This window comes from Numida meleagris, chromosome 4 (genome assembly GCF_002078875.1).
Source record: "Numida meleagris isolate 19003 breed g44 Domestic line chromosome 4, NumMel1.0, whole genome shotgun sequence".
Classification (NCBI taxonomy): Eukaryota; Metazoa; Chordata; class Aves; order Galliformes; family Numididae; genus Numida; species Numida meleagris.
In genome coordinates, this window is record NC_034412.1 from 41,593,633 (window position 1) to 41,612,994 (window position 19,362).

The 19,362-nt window shown below is 35.6% G+C and overlaps 1 protein-coding gene across 1 annotated transcript in view; it reads left to right on the forward strand.

Annotated features, from left to right (window-relative positions):
- GRID2 (glutamate ionotropic receptor delta type subunit 2) overlaps positions 1 to 19,362 on the forward strand; it is a 695,511-nt gene that overhangs the window by 141,136 nt on the left and 535,013 nt on the right. Inside the window, exon 2 of the mRNA XM_021396235.1 lies at positions 3,796 to 3,951. Within this exon, the coding sequence (XP_021251910.1) occupies positions 3,796 to 3,951 (156 nt within the window). The remainder of the gene's footprint in view (positions 1 to 3,795; positions 3,952 to 19,362) is intronic.

A 19,362-nucleotide genomic window follows, 5' to 3' on the forward strand; every position in this document is an offset into this window, starting at 1 on the left:
ATGGTTAAACACTAGGAATTTTCTGCTAAGCTACGGGACGTTATTGATGTGCTGAGGTTTTTTAAAAAGCCAGTAGAGAATTGCATTTGTGCTGTCCTCATCCAGATTCTAAATAAAGCTTAAAGTAATGACATGCTAATAAAATGGGGCGGGGGAGAAACTGCTGCTAAATAATTGCTGTGTCAGCACACAGCTCCTGATGTTTAGTATGAGAACTATTTCAGCTGAGGTGTGCAGTAGGGGGTAGAAGAAAAACCAACAGCATCTAATTTTGTGTCATTTCAAAGACTATTTCCTTTGTCAAATAGTACTTCTGTATCGTTTTCTAGAGACCAATTGTCACACAGTATGTGTAGGAACAATTTTGCTACATTTCTTCAGCTGTTCATTACATTCTGTAACATTTTTTTCCCACTGTAGCTGAAAGGGTTTGCTTTGGAAACACAGTTCAAACAAGTCTGTGGTCATTCCAGTTTTGTCACTTTGCAGCTCTATGTGAGGAAAGGAGAAAATATGTAGAAGTCATTTTGAAGTGTGATATACTTTAGTACCTTTTGTTTTGTTTGTTTGAGTTGGTTAAAAAAATGTGTTGGAAAGAATAAAGTTCCAAGCTTCAGCATGATGTCGAGTCTCACCAAGGAAAGTAGTTTAGGGCTGTATTTATTGCTATCTGTAAAAACTCTTATAGATCCAATTAATATCAGAAAATTCTCTTCTATTAACCAGAGGACGATTCCCGAAACCACAGAAAATGGAAAATATTTCAGCAATGTTACTGCAAACCAAAAATACCTTTATGTTTTCATTTAAATGAGTTTTATTTAGGAAAGCTAACAAAAATTAATAAATTGCATAATATTGATTGTTGTGTAGACACACAGTTGAAAGAAACCTTTGGATTTACAAGCGTGGATATAAGAATAGGAACAATTTGAAACTGCTTCAGATGCTGCTTTGAGTTTTACCAGTTTATCTGAGAACAAAAATTAAAGAAACTTGAATAATCAATTATGAGATAAAATTTGTTCTCACCATTTTAAGCTGAATGCACATGGCATTGTACAGTGACATCACCTGAAAGGAACAGCGTTGTCTTTAGCGTATCTCAAAAGGATTTTTGTATAATTAAATTAGATCTTATAATGGATAAAACCTTAATTTCTAAAGGAATCTGGGCTAGGTTGCTCAAGCAGAATTTATTGCTGCCATGCATTTTTACAATCCTTTTATATATGTATTTGTTTTACCTATGAAGATATAAACTAAAGCGTGCATATCTTATTTCTTTAAGCTAGCTTGTTTAATACATCAGATGCAGGGTTGTTTAGGGAACTTCTGAAATTTGCGTCTGGTAAATGGAGCCAGTTGACTGTATAACAGTCAGTACAAAACTGGAGCAGTTGTACTGTAGCAAGGAAGAATACATTTGTGAAGGTGCTTCAGGCTGAGAAATGAGAGAAAAAACATAGTTTATCAGGAGCAGCCATGTCTGAAAGAAATTAGAAGGATTCTGAGAAACTTGATGCAGCATTGATGAAAACACTGTTTTGGGAGCAGTTCTCTGCTGACCAGTGGCCCGGCTGTGAGTCTGAGGGGGATTTTTGTGATAGCTCTTGCAGAAGCAACTCTAGATAACTTGGATTTCTCTGTATCCACTGCTCAGTAAGTTACCAGGTTTGTGGGAACAAAGACAGGCTTAAGGCAACACTTCTCAACTATAGAATAAGAAACTGTACTCTATGGATTTGGCTGGGAAGTCTTTGTTTTGCCATGGTGTTGGCAGTGGAGTCAACAACTGCCCTGTGTGCGTACAATAGGTGCATGTTCACTTCCTTCCACTGTGGCATTTGCTGTAGAATTACTTAATAACCATGTACAATTATTCCTTCAAATGTTTATTAGCAATAAACATGACTGTGTTGTGTAGTCATCATCAGTATAGGCATATGCTCCCTCCACAAAAAAAAAAAAAAAAGCCAAAAAAAAAAGCAGTCCTCCCCAAAAAAACCTTCAGAAAACAAACACAAAAACAATAACAAACAAGAACAGCAGAAACAAGAATACAAGCACAAGTAATTTCAGTTTAAAAACAAAACAAAACAAAAAAACACATTGTTTTCTGAGGTTAGAAACAGAAATACGTTTTAGGATATTCCACTAGGTGAAGTCTCCTGTACCTTTAAATTTTACTTGCATACAAAAATAATCCTCTTCTTGGAGAAGCTATAGTTTGAGGCATCTTGCATACCAAGTGTTTTCTCAGCTGTGTGAGGCTTTGCTTTATGGAGCTAAATTTAAAAAAAAAGGGGGAAATAGAAGCAAGGGAGAAAAATGAATCTTTTCAACTGAGATTTGCACAGAGATGACAGGTGAATGAGGTGGAGAGGTAAAGAACAGCTGTTGCAGATGGCAGCAGCTTCGGGAGGAAAATGTTTGAGTCAAAGCGGTCAGATTGTATGAAGAGATGCTCATGTGTAGAATGAGTGGTGCTGGCAGGGAGATGGGTGTTGGAGGTCAGTGGAAAAAATATGATAAATAATGCATATGAAGTTAACTTCTCTTAGAGTAGCCATTGCCTGTAAATCAATCTTTTTGCACACCATTGCAGATTTTGAGATTATCAGTAATCAGTATTATATGTACCCTTTGGCTACCTCATCGCATACACCGTCTTAGTTCAGTTTTTGTGTTGACAGTGGATGCTCAAGAATAAATAAACATGAAAACTTAAGAAATTTCATAAAATAGGTACAATTTTCAAAAGTTTGCTTTTGAAGCATCCCTTTTGTCACTTTAATCCATGAAAATGAAAGACTTAGAGGTGCTTGAATGCCTCACAGACCCAATTTGAGGCTTTAAACAATAAAACATTCTTCATAGGACTGTCATACTGTGATTTGAGCCATCTCTGCTTAAATAGTTAATATAAGAAATTAATGTAAAATAATACAAAATTGGTGATGCTAAAAGTAACATAGATTAAAGAAAGTGAAAAACTACACCCTGTAGCCTGGGAGTTCTTTTTCAATATACCTGAAGAATTGGCTGTGCAAGATTTGGAAGGCTTTACCCCGCCAACTCCTCCTGTGTTTAATGGTTTCCTGTTGAAGTTGCTCTGCTTGAAGGTTTTAGGTAAAGGCAGAACAGTCACTTTCTGACATATTCGTACAGGGAGAAATAACTTCAGTTAACCAATTCAACTTAATTTACTGACAGATAGTTAGCTGGAGTAGTTCTTTTACAAATCTGATAGGAATTAGACCTGAAATAGTTTATCAGCTGCTGACCTGTCTATTGATCATGGTTGACAATTCTAACTCATTTTCCCAGCTCTGCTACAATTTTAGGCTTATTCTCACCTCATTTGAACTTCATTTCTTTTTTATTTTTCTTTTAATAGTCACTAAATATAATGTGCAACTGATAACCTACCCCATTTTGGTTATTCTGTGTATTAAATAACACTTTTGGAAAGGTAATTAGTTCTTATTTCTTGGCTGCATTTCTCTACAGCTGATTTCTTTTGTATCTAAACAAAGATCCCCACTATTTCTAGCTGGAGTAAATGCTTGTCTTTAGTTTCTGCCCTAAATTATATTAAAATGAAGAAAATCTCTATATTTTGATGTAGCTTCTGGGTTCTGTGTTTTGAGAACTGCTCATCAGGAGTGAGCAAAGGGGCAAAGTTACAGCATAAAATATGATTTGAGTGGTTATGATTAATGCTTTGAAATTTAAGTGAAATGTGCAACCTCATTTTTCTTTTTTTCTTTGTTCTTTTTCTTTTTTTCCCAGGGGCAATTTTTGACGAATCTGCTAAAAAAGATGAGGAAGTTTTTCGAATGGCAGTTGCTGATCTCAACCAGAATGATGAAATCTTACAAACAGAGAAAATTACATGTTCAGTGACATTTGTGGATGGCAACAATCCATTTCAGGCAGTTCAAGAAGGTAGGATCTAGTTGTTTTTTATTATTATTTTTTGCTTCTTTTTCCCCAGAATATCAAATACTGCCTTTGGTTTTGAATTTAGCTGGTATGGTTTGTGCTGGTCTAGAGACTTCAGGCTGTAAACTTCAGCTTTTATGTGTTTTGCTGTAAAAACTATTGAAAAATGGTACGTCAGTTAGCCTTCATCTTCTCTCTTTTTTTCAGGCTGTTTTGACGTTGTTGTCAAGCAGGTAGTATTAAGAGGTCATAAAGTACTATTTCTTGGTTTCATTTCATGAGAATACCACCTTACTTAGTTGGATAATATAGGCTGCTGTGTGTCTAACCTTTTAGCACATGCACTTGAAAAAGTTACCTGTTTTATAGGAAGGATTAGAGATAACCTGATGACTCAGAGAGTCACCCGTGTCCAACATGATTTTGTACTCACTCCATCCTTTGCAGTTTCCCAATTATGGCACAAGAGATAAGGATGCTGCTTTGGGCTCTTGTGATAGCAGTAAGATTATAGCAGGATTCAATATTTGAAATCCCTCTTGAGCTGGTGTGACTGAGCAATTGTCTGGAAAGACAGCTATACAAAGTTGTTCGATGTATGGATTTGAATTCCTAAGTGTTTGTATTTCCTTGATATTCTAGCACTGTAATCTCTTTCTGAGTTGCAGAGCATACATTTATTGTAGGTGTATTATTAAACTTGAGTTTAAAAAAAAAAAGTTGATGGCTTTATATATCCTCATTGGCCACTCTAGATTAACAGTTAAGTTTTATTGAAGATTTATGCAGCTGGTTTTCAAACAGTTGCTGTAATACCTGTGAAGTTAAAAGTTAAATAACTCTTTGTTTTCAATGGACTATTGACAACACAGTGTTAATAGAAAGGTACCCCATATTTATATATATATATATATATATATATACACTTGTCAATAGAATACTTAATTTATGAAATTTTAGGAATTTTTAGTTTACTTTAAATGGTGTAAGCAATGGATAAATGAGTATAGTGGGAAGCATTACAAAGTGGGTAGGTAGGTAATAGGCTGTGACTTTGAGATTAATTCAATCTGAATCAATTCCATCTATTTCAATTTGAAAAGATAGACATGAAAGCTATTAGATAGGTGTAGAATCCAGAGGGTTGGGAAATGGCAAAGTGAGGTCAGCCTTTTTAGAAACTTTCTTTGCTGTTAGTATTTAAACTTTTTTTCCAGTCGGTCCGGGATGAATAATGTTAAGTGATGCTCTTTGATTAACACCAATTAATGCTGATGCTTAACAGTTTCCTATATCAATGAGTCTGAGGAGTTGCTAATTATTTCACAGAACTGAGTTTTATGGAAAAAATATTTAGTTCTTAATTAAAGAAAAAAGGAGAGTTTAGAAAGCTAAAGCATGTCAAAGGAGTTAATTGCCTCATACTTCAATGTTCAATTACTCATTTAAAAAAAAAAAAAAAACAGTTGCGTTTGTCTTTTGTTTTTTTTTTAATAATAAAGTCAGTACCTGAAAAGTGAATGGAGTCAATTTGACAGAAGTTTTAATACCATGTGTCCAGGGGAAGAGGTCTGCTGTGATATTGATGAGTTAAGAAAGTGTTTGCTAATAAAAACTGTTTCTTGTAAATGCATGGTTGAATACAGCTACATGGCCAGCAAAGCCTTATATAATTTTAGGGAAGAACAACAGTTTCACATTTGGCATTCATTTATCTGTGGAAATTTGTTCATCACTCTATTTTTGTACAGTTAATATTTGCTTTTAATTAGTTGTAATTGAATATATACATAGGTTGCACTGTCATGTTTCAATTACTTTACACCAGGTTTCTTCCTTTTCCCTTTTCTCCACATCTTTACATCACTTGTATCCTGTTAATAATTGGATTTCTTACAAACATTAATAGAAGGGAAGAGGATCTCTGTAACTTTACCACAGATTTCATACCTTAAACCTTGGTGGTGGTTGTGGGGTGAGAAGAGCAGAAAGATTGAGACTAGTTTGTAAGCAAAAAAGGCACAGATCTTAGATGAGTAATAATATGCTTAGCAATACCATAAACACCTAAACACTCAGACTTATACATTCAGTATATAAAAGAGGTAACATAATGAGGCAAATCTTCCTGGTATTAAACTTGTATGGTATTCAGTATGCTATTTTCATGCCAGTGTATTTTTTCCTTAAGCAGCATAGCAATGCTGAAATGCTGATATCAATAGAAGGTATCATGTCCTCTCCTAGCAAATACAGCCTAGAGTACAAAAATTATATTGTGGTAAACTGCCTGAAATTTGCTTTATTTGAACTGATAATAGCTAGTTTTTATGGCTTTGACTTTTGTTTTCCATGTTGTTGAAACTTTAAAGCACCCTATAAAAATAAAAAAGATTTTAATGTTTGGCAAAATGATCATTTAAATCATTAAAGACTGAAAACTTAAAATTCACCTAAGTTTGTCTGAAATATACCATTTCTAGTCATTAGGAAAAGTTCTTACAAACTTGGCTCAGGTTCTGATTTTCAAAAACCAGGAAGTCATGAGTGAAGAACTGACAAAATGAGACTTAATTTGCAGAGAAGATATTTACAAATGTATTTTTAATAATGATCCACTCATGGACCACATGCATTATTTCTATCATTTATTTAATTTTATTAGCGACATTAGCAAGTGACTTCCGAACAAAGTAAACAGGAGCACTCAGATAATTTGTATTGATTTTTGGATGTAAAGATAATTAATTTGATTGGACTGGCTGGACCACAGTACTTACTGTTCTTCTCTATGAATCTGTTTGTATAAATTATTATGGTGCCCTAAAATGTCTTCCATTTGTACCTTAGGGCATCTCATTAACAGATCTGATTGGGCCGATGAAACTATATGGCAAAGCTGAGTAGTTTTATCCCAGCAGAGCAGTGAATGACATGCCCCATAATATCACTTGAAGTGCCCTCAGGGATGATTTATAGACATGTGATGGAGCACAGATATAGGAGAAGAAACTGATTTTCTTTAAGTTAGGGAAATTTTCCTCCCCTTTGGTTTATGCTGTGTCAGAAAGGAGCAACAGTGAGTGTGATGTGTGCAATTTTATAGCGTGACTTGTGTTGACATGTCAGCATTATAGGGCAGTATGGACACTCCATCAGGATGCAGTCAGAACAGGGAGGACTGCTGTGGGGAAAGTAAGATCAGAGCAGTCAGGTTGAGGATCAGGGAATTGCATGGCCAGCGCACAAAGCTGCAGCAGGATAGGCATGCGTTTGCAAAGGAATGTGGCCAAGAAGAATGGCTGAGACAAGTAGATGGCACATCCCAGTCCAGATCAGGGTAGCTGCCATCTAGCTGCTGAAATGTGTATATATCAATGGACGCAGACAGTGCAGCATTTTGTTTCCTCTCTTCCTTCACAACAAAACACTTCACAACATTTGTAACGTTCTTTTTTTCAGTTAAGGTCTGAAAATGTTTGCACACTGGTGTGAGCAAGAAAGAAACAATATCATGTCTGCCTTTTTTTACATTGTGCTGAAGTTGGGTGCTATGAAGGGAAAGCAGGAACTACTGTTTTCTATGTGTAGATATTGAGGGAAGTAGTGATAGCCAGTTATTGCTTGGCAGCAAGTTAATACTGGTAAGCACTATGAAACAGGGAATTACGATCCATAATAGTGGCAATCATAAAACATATAGTATAATAGTATAGACTTCCCTTCTTGTGAGGCTTGAATTTACAGCAGTATTTAAATAGGTCTGGGATAGGCATTCTACAATATACTTAAAATGTAATTATTTTTGGAAGGTGGCATGCTTCTATATTTCTTTTTAATGAACTGGGTTGTTTTGTTGTTTATTTTTTAGCTTTTACAGGGATTTTTTTCAAACTAAATACATCACTTCTCTCATTTGTCAGTAAATCACTACATTTTCATAACTCTCATTTTTATTACTCTTGTGCTTACTTCTGTATGCTAATAATTAAACCTAAATGTTATGATTCAGGGGCTGCTACTACCTGCAATTCTTAACTTGTCATTAATAATATGATCATGTGGCTTCTGATGGGCTCATGTGAAATATGCATTTTGTAGGGATTCTCAGCTGAGTTACTCTGCTGGATAGATCACTAGGTTTCAATCCACTGCTAATGATTCTCTTGTCTCCCTTGTCTTCTGTTTTCCAGTCGTATTACTGCAGTACTGGTTTATTCATATCTGAGGGAAAGCATTTTTCGTGATGAAGGTATTATTGTTGACCTTAATTCCGATCTCAAATTTCACAAAGGGCAAGTAGAGTCTTTGGTATCTTGAACCAGAGCTAACACTTCAGCTCATGCTGATCTGCCTCCTTCGGCAGCACAGTTCCTACAGTCCCCATGCTGCCATTCCTACCTGTACTTAAGAGTTGTGGAGTGAATCGTGTAGATGTTAGAAGTACTGGGGGCATCCACAACATTCGCAGGGCTGTCAGAGCTCAGCAGAACCCACATCCAAACATGTGTATAGGGTCCTCAGAGATTCATTGCCAATTTCTTAAACCCCATGGCTAATGTCTTGTTTGTATTTGGTACTGCAAATTTTTATTCTACTCCTTTTCCAACATATTTTACTTTTCTTGATAATATCCTGTTTTACCTATCTTGAATAATCTCTATAGTGATCCAGTGCTTTCTTCTATAGGCAGCATAAAACAAATGACGTATAGATTTTTGCTGATGCTGTTTGAAATCCACTTTATTAGACAAATTTTCTTATTGCAATCATATATAGATTTTACGTGTTTTTTTTTGTTGTTGTTGTTTGTTTGTTTTTTTAACAACAAACCTTTTTGTCATTCAGGTTAGTCACCAGAGTATGCTTACAAACACCAACTCAAGCCTTTGTAATGGCTTTTGAAAGCTTATTGAGATCAGTGAAGTAAATAAGGCAGTGAGTCATAACTAAATGGTATTCAGCTGTAGAGAGTAACAGAGGTTTGTAGGGCAGCAATACGTATGAAGGTCACATGCAGGGTTTTATTCAAGCAAAGTTTTATGGTCAGAAATTACGGCCTTATGGATACATCTGCTTTGGCCTTTGGGACTAGGTGAATGTAATAAGATTGTCCTTTCCTGTTTTTTTTTTTCGTTGATTGCTATAGAAACCAGTTTAAATCCATGGATGTCATGGACTGCTAAACTTTCTGTCACTTTGTGTCACTTATTTCTTCACATTCCTTACTCTTCCTAGTGCTGTTTATTAACCAGTATGTGTTCATCTTGAGATTAAGCCTTTGCAGGTTTGCACTCCCTCACTGACCTTCCATTTTATTTCAGGTTCACATTCTTACTTCCCAATAAAATGGATTTTGATGTAAAACAATACTACTGATAGTGAAAGGGAAAAATCATTTTCAGCTAGAATTTGAACTATAAAATGTTTAGAGAAAATAGGATTAGAAGCATTACAGTGGCAATATAAAATTCCATTATAAATCAGAAACTATTGGAAATGTTGGCAGTTGCAAACTGCATGGATCATCATTACTTCAGTACTTTAAAACATATGGTGTAATTCTCTTGAATTTCCTGCCCTCTATGCATTTGTACTGTGTAGCAGCAGTGATGGCACTGCCTAGTTTCCCAAAGTGCTGGATGGGAAGCCTGGTACTCTTCCATAGGCTTTTGTCTCATTTTAGTCCTCCTAGTGTTGCAAAAATCAGTCAGATCTTCAGTTTGTAGAAATATGCCACAGGGACGCCAAATGTTGGCATCTTAAGAAAACAGAAGATTTTACAACTGTGATAATATCATGGTGGTTTGAAGACAAGAGTTGCATGGGAGAAGATCAGGGAGAAGGGACGAGTGAGCCCTGCCTGAGCTAGAAAGGGGCATGTCATTGAAACTTCTCTTAGGAGGAGCGGGACGCATATTTAACACATCTTCAGGAACAGTTTCAAAGCTATTGTGACCTTCCTTTGCCTGGAGGTAATTTACCAAGAGCATACTGCAAACTGTAAAAGAGGATCAGATTTATTTTGAGTAAGGCATCATACTGCTTCAGCTGTTACAGTAATTGTGAGACTTCTACATCTTTCCAGCCTTTGAATTTTGGGCACAAGCATTTCCTAATTCTGAATTCTTGTGGTAGTAATGTTTTCTTTAATTGCAATACAGCTTCCATTGTTTTTGCTTCTAGCTTGAAAGCTAATTCTGGCAGTCGTGCTAGACTTGGAGATAGATCCAATCTTTTAGTTCAAGCTCAACCTCTGGCCTCTCCAAATGCAAATAAATGTAAACGTACGTTATTAAATAGAATCACTCAGTCCATCAAGAATGGATTTTTCCAGAGTAGTTTATGCAATGGGAGAAACAAGGTTTCAGGAAAAAGGTGCAAATCTCAGCAGTCCTTTGCATTCATAGACGCCAAATCGGAAACTTTTAGGATAAATATCAAGTTTAAACTAGAGATATTAGTGCAGTTGAAAAACCATTTCCAGAGGATGCGTTCTGAATAACTGAGGAAAGGGGGGGGGGGGGGGGGAATTTTAATTAAAAAAAAAAAAAAAAAAAAGCTTTGTTCAGTGTGGACTAGGGCAAATTCCTGGCATCTGTAGTTACTGTTATTCTTGTTGTCTTACTGAGTACCTAAAACTCACTGAACACAGTGTTTATGATGGCTGTATGTATTTATTGTGGTTTAAATGAGCAATTCTGGTGTTTCCACGGAAACCAGTTTGCTTCAGATGACCAGGATGCCCAGCAGCTTCCCACTGTTACGCTCAGCCACATTACGGCATTCAGACTGATCGATATGGCCAGAGATATTTCTGTAGACCACTCAAAAAAAAAAAGGACTAGCATTTAGGAGCTTGTTTTGCCTACCCCATTACCTTTTTGCAGTCTCCCTTTCCTCCGGCTCTCTCATAACTTTAAAACAGCAAAAGTGATTCTCCTAAAAATGATGACATTGGCTGTTGCTAGTTGCCAAATTTTGGCTCAACGTTAATTTTTAAGGCAGATTTTGAGCTTTCTATTGGAGAGCTTCCCCCTTTCAAATGACAGACAGCAATTTAAATAGGCGTGAAGAACTTCCTTCCCGGACTTCTGCTTTAAAAGCATGTGTCTGTGAGTCAGATTATTAACCTCTATTCAAAAGGTGAATCAAATAAATGAAAAAATAACTGTGCGAGTGTGATGGCCTTTGATACTGGAGTGCAGAGTGAATTTTCTCACGTTACCATAGGGGTAGCTAGATAGGCTGATGTTCTGATACTCATAATTTAAATTGAGATTGGATCATTTCTGGTTTTGCACTGTGTGTGTTTCCACTGGCAGTTCACAAGTGCTCAATATATGTTTTCATATGATAAAAATTGTGCTTCAGTCTGCCATGTTAATGTATTCTGACATGCTGCTAGTAGTTTACTTTTAAGAGAGTTATACAAATTGTGATGTGATTAAATAATATTTGTAGCACATTTAAATGTTTAAAGCCACTGTGCCTGAAGGCTTTTGGGATATTTTAACGAATATAAGTATAGAAACAAAGCAAATGAGATATGCTTTATCTTCCATGATGCCAATTATTTAGCTACCACTCTAGGCTATTAGTACCCCCCCTTAAAACAGCCTCCTTAAATATGTAATGGACACCCTATCCAGATTTCCTTCCCGTCTTTTCATGAAGCACTGTCCACCAAAATCACTTGAGCAGTCAATCATCACTGTCAAACCAGAAATGCATGTTCACAGACAGGCCTAGCAGTGTGTAGTAGCAACTGCTGAGCTATCAACTGTTGTATTCAGTTATTTTCTGCTTTGTGAAGGTAATCTCCTTTCTCCTGTTTTCCCACATTCTCTGAGTTAAGCAAAAGTCAGAGTATTTATTTCCTCTGTCAGTTCAGGTAGAAATATGTATCTAACTGCATGCAGATAAGTATTTAATTTGTACATCTACATTTGTGTTGATCTAAAAGCCGATGTAATTAATTTAGTTAATTAATTGTATAATTAGTCTCCCCTTTGAGCCTTCCTTCCTCTTCTTTGCTTTCTCCTGTCTTAAGAACAACATTTTTTTGTGGTTGTTTTTGTGATCTGGTAGCTCTTTGAGCACAGGCTGTATTCTGTCTTGTGTCAGAGATGTTTGGCTATTTGTGTGACAAAAATAATTTTAAGCATACACTTATATATATACATAATCAGAGGAAAAATGTTCTTTATGGAGGACGAGAGTGTTTTAAAATCTAATTCTGATAATGAGGAAATGAGCCATGACACTCTGGAGGTGAAGCCTGAAGTGAATTATGAAGGTCATTCTCTTAGATGTGGAAATTAATTATATTTTAGCGAAGTTCTCCCTCTCAGATTCTTTATATTGTTCAGTACCAACTAATTTTGACTACATATCAATTTATGAAAAATTATCAGAGCAGCTACAAGGACAGATTTGGAAACTAGACAGTATTTTATTAAAACAGCAATCATCAAAGAACCATAACCTTTCATGTTATCTTTTTTGAAAGGATGTCTGCTGTGGGATTTTAATACTCATACTGTTCATACGTCAATATAAAGTGAGTTTTTGTGATCACTAGACTTTTTGAAACTGCTTTTCCCTCTTTAAAATCCAGTCTTCATTTTGTTTATTTTAAGGGCATACTTTTAAGAGAAACTTGTAGAAGTTTCTGCATTTTTGCACTTGACACCTCTGACTTCTCCATATGGCTGTAGTTCCTCCGTTATTGCTTGAAGCAGAAATGTCCCTGTAGGTCACGGCCATGCCCTCTGACTCCTGGAAAAGATTATGAAATCAGAATGAATCTCCCTGATTGTGAGGCCACAAAATGCAATTAAATAAGTAAAAATCTATAGAAGTTTTGCTTCTCATACTGTTATCTCATGTCAGGAGGGTTGTAATATACTGGGCTCAGTCATCACAAAGTTCCATTGAGCTGTGCTCAGAAATTGTAGCTTCATGTTACAGGGAAAAAATTTCTGTTTATCTCACTGTTTAATGAACTGGTGCAAGAAAGGAAGCAAGCAAGAAGCTACAATGGCTTCTCCACAAATAATGCCTCCTATTTCATTATGTTGGCCCATGACATCAGAGACAAATGTTGGTGGTATGGAAGTAGAATTTGAATGCTTGCTGAATATTTATGGAGATCAAACAGTGGATATGAGCACAATTAGGCGGTGGGTGGTGTGTTTCAGCAGTGGCTACAGCAATGGTGGGTCACTTCTGCTAGTGCAAATTTTTATGGGTGTGGCATGCAGGCTCTTGTTCATTACTGGCAAAAATGCTAACTATCAATCAGTGTTGGCTGTTGAAAACTGGAGCCTTGTAGCTGGGAATTTGCTCTATCAAACAGTGTTATTGTGCTCTCGGTATCTGTTGTAATTTCCATGGAAACAGATTGGAGGCATTACTTTCTGAGTGACTTTTTTATTATTATTATTTCAAAAATGTATGTTTTCATGCATTTAGGGCTGAGTTGTGACTCAGTGCCAGGTCTTGTGATAGTTAGCCCTTTTCAGAGAGATAGTAATATGTGGAGAGTATAAAAACAGTTCTGACTACCAAAAGTTAAAGCCTTGGTCTAACAGTTTATATGGTATTTAATGGGTGAAATCAAGAAGTGTGAGATGATCTTAAAAGATAAACATTTTAAATGCTTGTAAAAAGATTCAGTAGTTCCACTTAAAATATATGAAATTGAATTTCTTCCTGAATTCTTTGCTAACCCTGATTCTCTGACAGATGAAAGGAATAGGAAGTAAATGGGTATTGATGAAGGAAGAGGATAACTGCCACTTGGTTTTCTTGCCTTTCCAATATTTTCTATCTATCTTCACTTATTTATCACTTCTTTTTAATTTGGCACTAATGGATCAAATAATGAGCAAAAAACCATACTCTTATGTGTGCCTGGCTCATTGAGTTCAGTGTATCAAGGGGTAAAAATTTCTTCCCCTGAAGAGCATGAGAGTGTCTAGAGAAACCTGTGTAGCATGGTATCAGAGTAATATCTTGCTTAACTTGGTTGTGTTAGAGTAACATGATGATCTTGAGTCAGAATAGGAGCATGTGTAAAACCAAACTCTGAAAACACTACCTTAAGAAAACATTTTAAAATTTGTTGGTAAGTCATTGATCTTTTTTTTCCTTTTGTTTATTTCTGGCTGTTCATTGGTTATTTGCCAGTGGTTTTTTTTTTTTTTTTTTTTTTTTTTTTTTTTTTTTTTGTAGCCAGTTTTTATGACATGAATGTACAGACATCTAAAAAGTAAAGAACTTTCGCTAACGCTATGGAAAAGCCAAAATTCAGTGCTTTGAATTAGCTCTGAAAATCAGCACGGTTACTCATGCTTGGAAGCAGCAGGCTCCACAAGTGTTTCTGAAAACTTCAGTGAGATTATCTGTACAGTAGCAAGCTGGAAAATACTGCATGTAAAGTATCCATGCACTCAACAATATGTCTTCCATAGTGATTTTATTCAAAATTAATGCTGAAAATAATAGAAATGAAATGGAGTAAAAGCATACTATCAGTTTACTGTGCTATATTTGTATGTTTTGCTTACTGCACAAGATCTTGGTGATAGCCACTGGACCAGAATTTTTTTTTTTTTTTTGGAATTCAGGTCAGTTTACCTTCACACTGCAAAAGTGATTAAATCCTAGTAAAGTAGCTGAAATATGGGCAATTTAAGAAAGGTCTGCCAATCAACCAACCAACCAAACGTCAGAAACAATGTAGTAAATGAAATGGACAATAATTGCCATCATTTTTTTTTTCAGAGATTCCTTTCTCACAACTTGACAAGCTGAACTGTGCCACTGATGTACAGGAAAATAGGGAGGAATGGTAAAAAGAAAAATGTGAAAGTAGCATTTAAAGATTCGTTTGTGCCTTTCTAATCAGACTTAATATCCTATGTGTTTAAAACCAGCGGTGTTAATACTAGGTGTTGATAAAATATACATCAAGGGCAAATGTAAAAAGTTCATGATGGCTTTTGTAATGCTTTCTGGAAGATGCAGAAGTGGAGTAAAGAAAAGTACATGTGTTTATTGATTGTAGCACAATACAGGTGGCTTGAAGTTTTCCTTCCCTGTAACCTCCTCAGATTTTGAACTTTTATGGTGATATGGAGCCATTTGGGAAGCAGTGCATGGTTCATTGCAAGAATTGTCTCTTACATAAAAAGGCTTCTTGCTAGAAGCAAGGCTTTTTGAATGAAGTTTTTGGTGAGGTCTCCTGCACCAGAGGAGACCTCTACTTGCTATCCAGATGCAAGTTATGGAATGAAAGAATATTATCTTATATAGGTAATTATCACTTTATCCAGCTTTGTAAGTTAGTCCATTCCTTGAGATGAATTAGGCTATTTGCATTTTGATTTCAAAGGAGAAATGTAAGTCTTTATACACAAATTAACGTTCAGATTTGGCAGGGTTGGAAAGCTTTAGTAAATATTGGAGTGTATGCATGTTGTTACTTGAAGAGGTTTAAGTGACTTTTTGATTAAGTCGGGAGAGTTTAGTAGTAAATAAGTATCTTAGAATCATGTAACCATTTGAATTAGAAGGGACCTGGGGACCTTTAAAGGTCATCTAGTCCAACTTCTCCGCAATGAACACAGACAACTACAGCTAGATCAGAGTTATGAAAGAAGAGTCAGTGACGTCATTCCAAGTTCTGGAATATATTGGTGTATCTGGTTCTTCTGAAACTTGAAGTAAACCTTTAGAAAAGCATGAAATACTCACTTACTGGTCATGAGTTGAATAATTAAAGTCTCATATGACTGACTAACCTGAGATTTCTCTCCCCCCCAATTTATACTGAGGACTCAAATTCTGTTAATAGAGATGAAAAGCTATTTCCCATGAGGGGAGGGAGTTATGTTTTTAATACTGTATAGATCACAGAAATGGATATGGAGGATTTAAGACTAATTATCTAGCTCTAACTTTCAAAATAGGAGTTGAGTAGAAACAGATGCCTCTAACCTCTGCTGAATATTGAGCAATGAAATACATGTTTTTGTATTATTCAGTTAATAACAGGAATTTGAAGATGTTTCTTCAAATTAGACAGCTGTATAAACTTTTGGTGTTTAAACATAGCAATTCATAAACAGAAAGAAAAAAGTACACTAATCATTAGAAAAAAAACACTTTCAGACAATAGAATAGTTTTGGAGAGAATAGAGTTTGGGTGCATATAGGATATATTAACGTGTCATAAAATTCTTGTAGTTACCAAGGCTACAAGAACATACATGATGTCATCTTAAAATGCAGCAATAATCTCTTCCTTTTAAACCTATCATTGTCGCAGCAACTTGAGCATTTCAAATAGACATTTCCTAAAGCTTTACCTGGCTAAAAAATTATTTGGCAGATGTATCTGTCTTGCAGAGTCATTACATCTGGCAGCTGGAATATATGTTGAGATGGAATAGACTGAAGTTTTGGAAATATCATAAGTTTTGGAAAAGTTAAATATGATTCCGAGATTATACGGGATGAAAGTAAATTTTGAAATGTTTATCTCTATGTCTGCCAGCTCTCTTAGAGCTCACTCAAAGTATGCAATTTGATTATTTCTTAAACTGTTTCATCATATCTCCAGATATGTGAATTAAATTTAATCGTAAGGTTTCATACCTAGTCTGTCACCATAGAATAATGTAAAGCATAATCAAGTAAGTGTAAACTTATATGGCCTGTTTTATGCAGTTCACCTTTTTTGTTTCCAAGCAGCATCTTGGAGAATGAACTAAGATCTGTCTTTCCATATGCTGCGCTCTGGACTTGACTAAGTTTCGAAAGTGTACATGCTGCTTGGCTAGGTTCCCTGTTGTAGGCCTCCTCACTGCTGATCTGCAGGGCTGTGGTCATATAGAATAGGAACAAGATACCTACAGTGGGCCAAAGGGAGTGAAGGTTACTTTGAACCTAGAAAAATTAAATTGCATTAAGTTAGGTTTTAACTTAAAAGCGGAGTAAGTATTTCTAACTGGATCTTTCTGTGGTCTCTTCTGTCATTGTCCATGAAGATGCGTTATTACAAATAGCTACTTTAGAAAAAATTTGCATGGACTTAGAGTCTATAGAATTCAAATTACAGACCACCCAAGGCAAAAAGTCAGTACTCCGCTTTAGGAGACTTTATTTTTTGTTTTGTTTTCTGTCTAATAGTCTTGTGTACATTAACACATTACTTGCTTTGGAGAAGATGGAAGCAGAAGGTTAGGAGGAAATTTATTAGGACTCTTGGAGATGGAATTTTCTTTTTTTTTTTTAAGCTTTCTAACCATAGACCATGATGTTTTAAACAGCATTTGATTTTTTGCAGAATAAGTAACCTATATAATATTTCACTGCAGACAAAATATCTTGTGATCTTACTAGCAGCTTTTAGGGACAATTGTAATTTCATGCAGATTGTGTCTATCCAAGTAAATAGCAGTTTATGCAAATAGTAATTTTGGAATGATCTAAAATATTTTCACAAATACTCATTTTGGCTTCTTCTTTTTTCTTGTATTTGGACAAGTGTATCTGCACTGTATCTCTGCCTCATACAATGATCGTACTGATTGGTACTGATTATAACCTGTCCTCTAATTTTTTTTATCAGCTTGATAGGTTTTCATTATTCTGCTTGTGATGTTTGATACCACAGAGAGAGGCCTATATTTATGGGGTCACTATCCTCCAGTTTTGCAAAAATATTTCATTTAGTGTTGCAGAAAATCCTCATTATTTCAAGTGTTATATAAAGAAATAATAATAATACAAGCAGATTAGCAATTATTTCTTCAGCTAACTCTTAGGATTATAGATAATCCTTACTGATTTGAAAGTATTTCTCCTTAATGAATAAGAATGTTTACAGAAAATGATGGTGCTGTTTTTTCCCCAGCATCTCTCTTTGCTTGCAGCCAGCAGCTCAGCCTTCATGTCTGTTTACAGCGTTGGTATTTGGACTGTTCAGAAGGGCTGTCTACATTATGCGATGGTGATCAGTTAGAAAAAGCAGGGCTATAACAATGCAATGCAGATGTCCAAGTAGAAAAAGAGATGTTCTGCAGACTGAATTAATGTTCTCTCTGTTCCTCTCCCTTCATTCATTTCCAATAGTCTCACGTTCAGGATGCTTTCAATGGCTACAACTACAAATTAAATCTGTTTTCTCCCACTAAAACTCTGAACACAGAGGAAACAAGACCAAGTTTATTGCTTGATTGATTTTTTGCTCTTTGCTTTGCATTACTGTAAGAGAGCAAGAGATCTTCATGTTTTATTCAGCTAATACAATGTATATTTAATTTGCATTTTTAATGTTAAGAAAGGTGAAGGATAACAACTTCAGCAGCGTAGAACGTGGTAACTTAGTTGGTTGTAGGGCAACCCTAAAGATTCTCAGAAATGGCTCCACTGTAGAATGTTGCAGAGCCTGAAACAAGAATCATGGTCAAAAGCTCACCTGCATTAAACCATCATCCTTACCCTATGAATTAGCAGGGAGTCACAGCTGCCTTGGTGCTGCCTGTTTGTTTATCTCTTTATAAATGCTTTCAGGAGGAGAATCCAAATCTAAATGCGTAAATAGAAACCACCAAGGCATACTGAACACTGCTGAATGTTTCCTATAATTTCTCTGTCATCAAAAATTGTTGATATTATCATTTTTAAGTCATTATTTCTGTACTCAAGAAGTGGAGGAAGAAAACATAGCCCTTATTAGAAGCCTTCATATCAAGCAAAATTTTTTTTCCTAATTTCACATTTACTTGTAGGATTTAGGCATCTAAGATGGCACTTTTTATCTGGGTGGATTGCATTTTATGAAAGATAACCAAAATAAGATGAGATAAATACACTCCAGGATAACTGACAGTGTATGCCTTTTGCTGTGTTGTTAATGGCTTGAGGAGGTATGGAGAGTTGTATCAAGCAAAAGAATCTGTATTCTGCAGATTAGATGCTGAGGTGATGCTATTTTCAACTAGCTAATAAATATTCTGAAGTGTGAGCTCAGATAGAAAAACTCTTTAATCAAATTAAAGTAATTAAGTTAGTCCAAAGAGGCTATTTATCTATAGTGCATAATTGTACACACTATATCAACCTGTGATTACCAAAATGGAGATCACTTAAAACATAAATTAGGTATTGTTACTGCAGTTTTTCTTCAATGTGGCTGAGTCACAGCTTTTTTGAATAGTTTATATCATTGATGGTAGTTGTAAGTGTAAATTTGCTTAAAAAGATTCCATTAGCAAAGCTGGTTTCCTAGTACTGAAGCCCTCTGTGTGTTTTCCTCTTCCAAGCCTGTTTCTGCATCTTCATTCATAGTTTGTTCTTTTTCAGGCTAGCATATAATACAGAGTAAATTTTTTTTTTCCT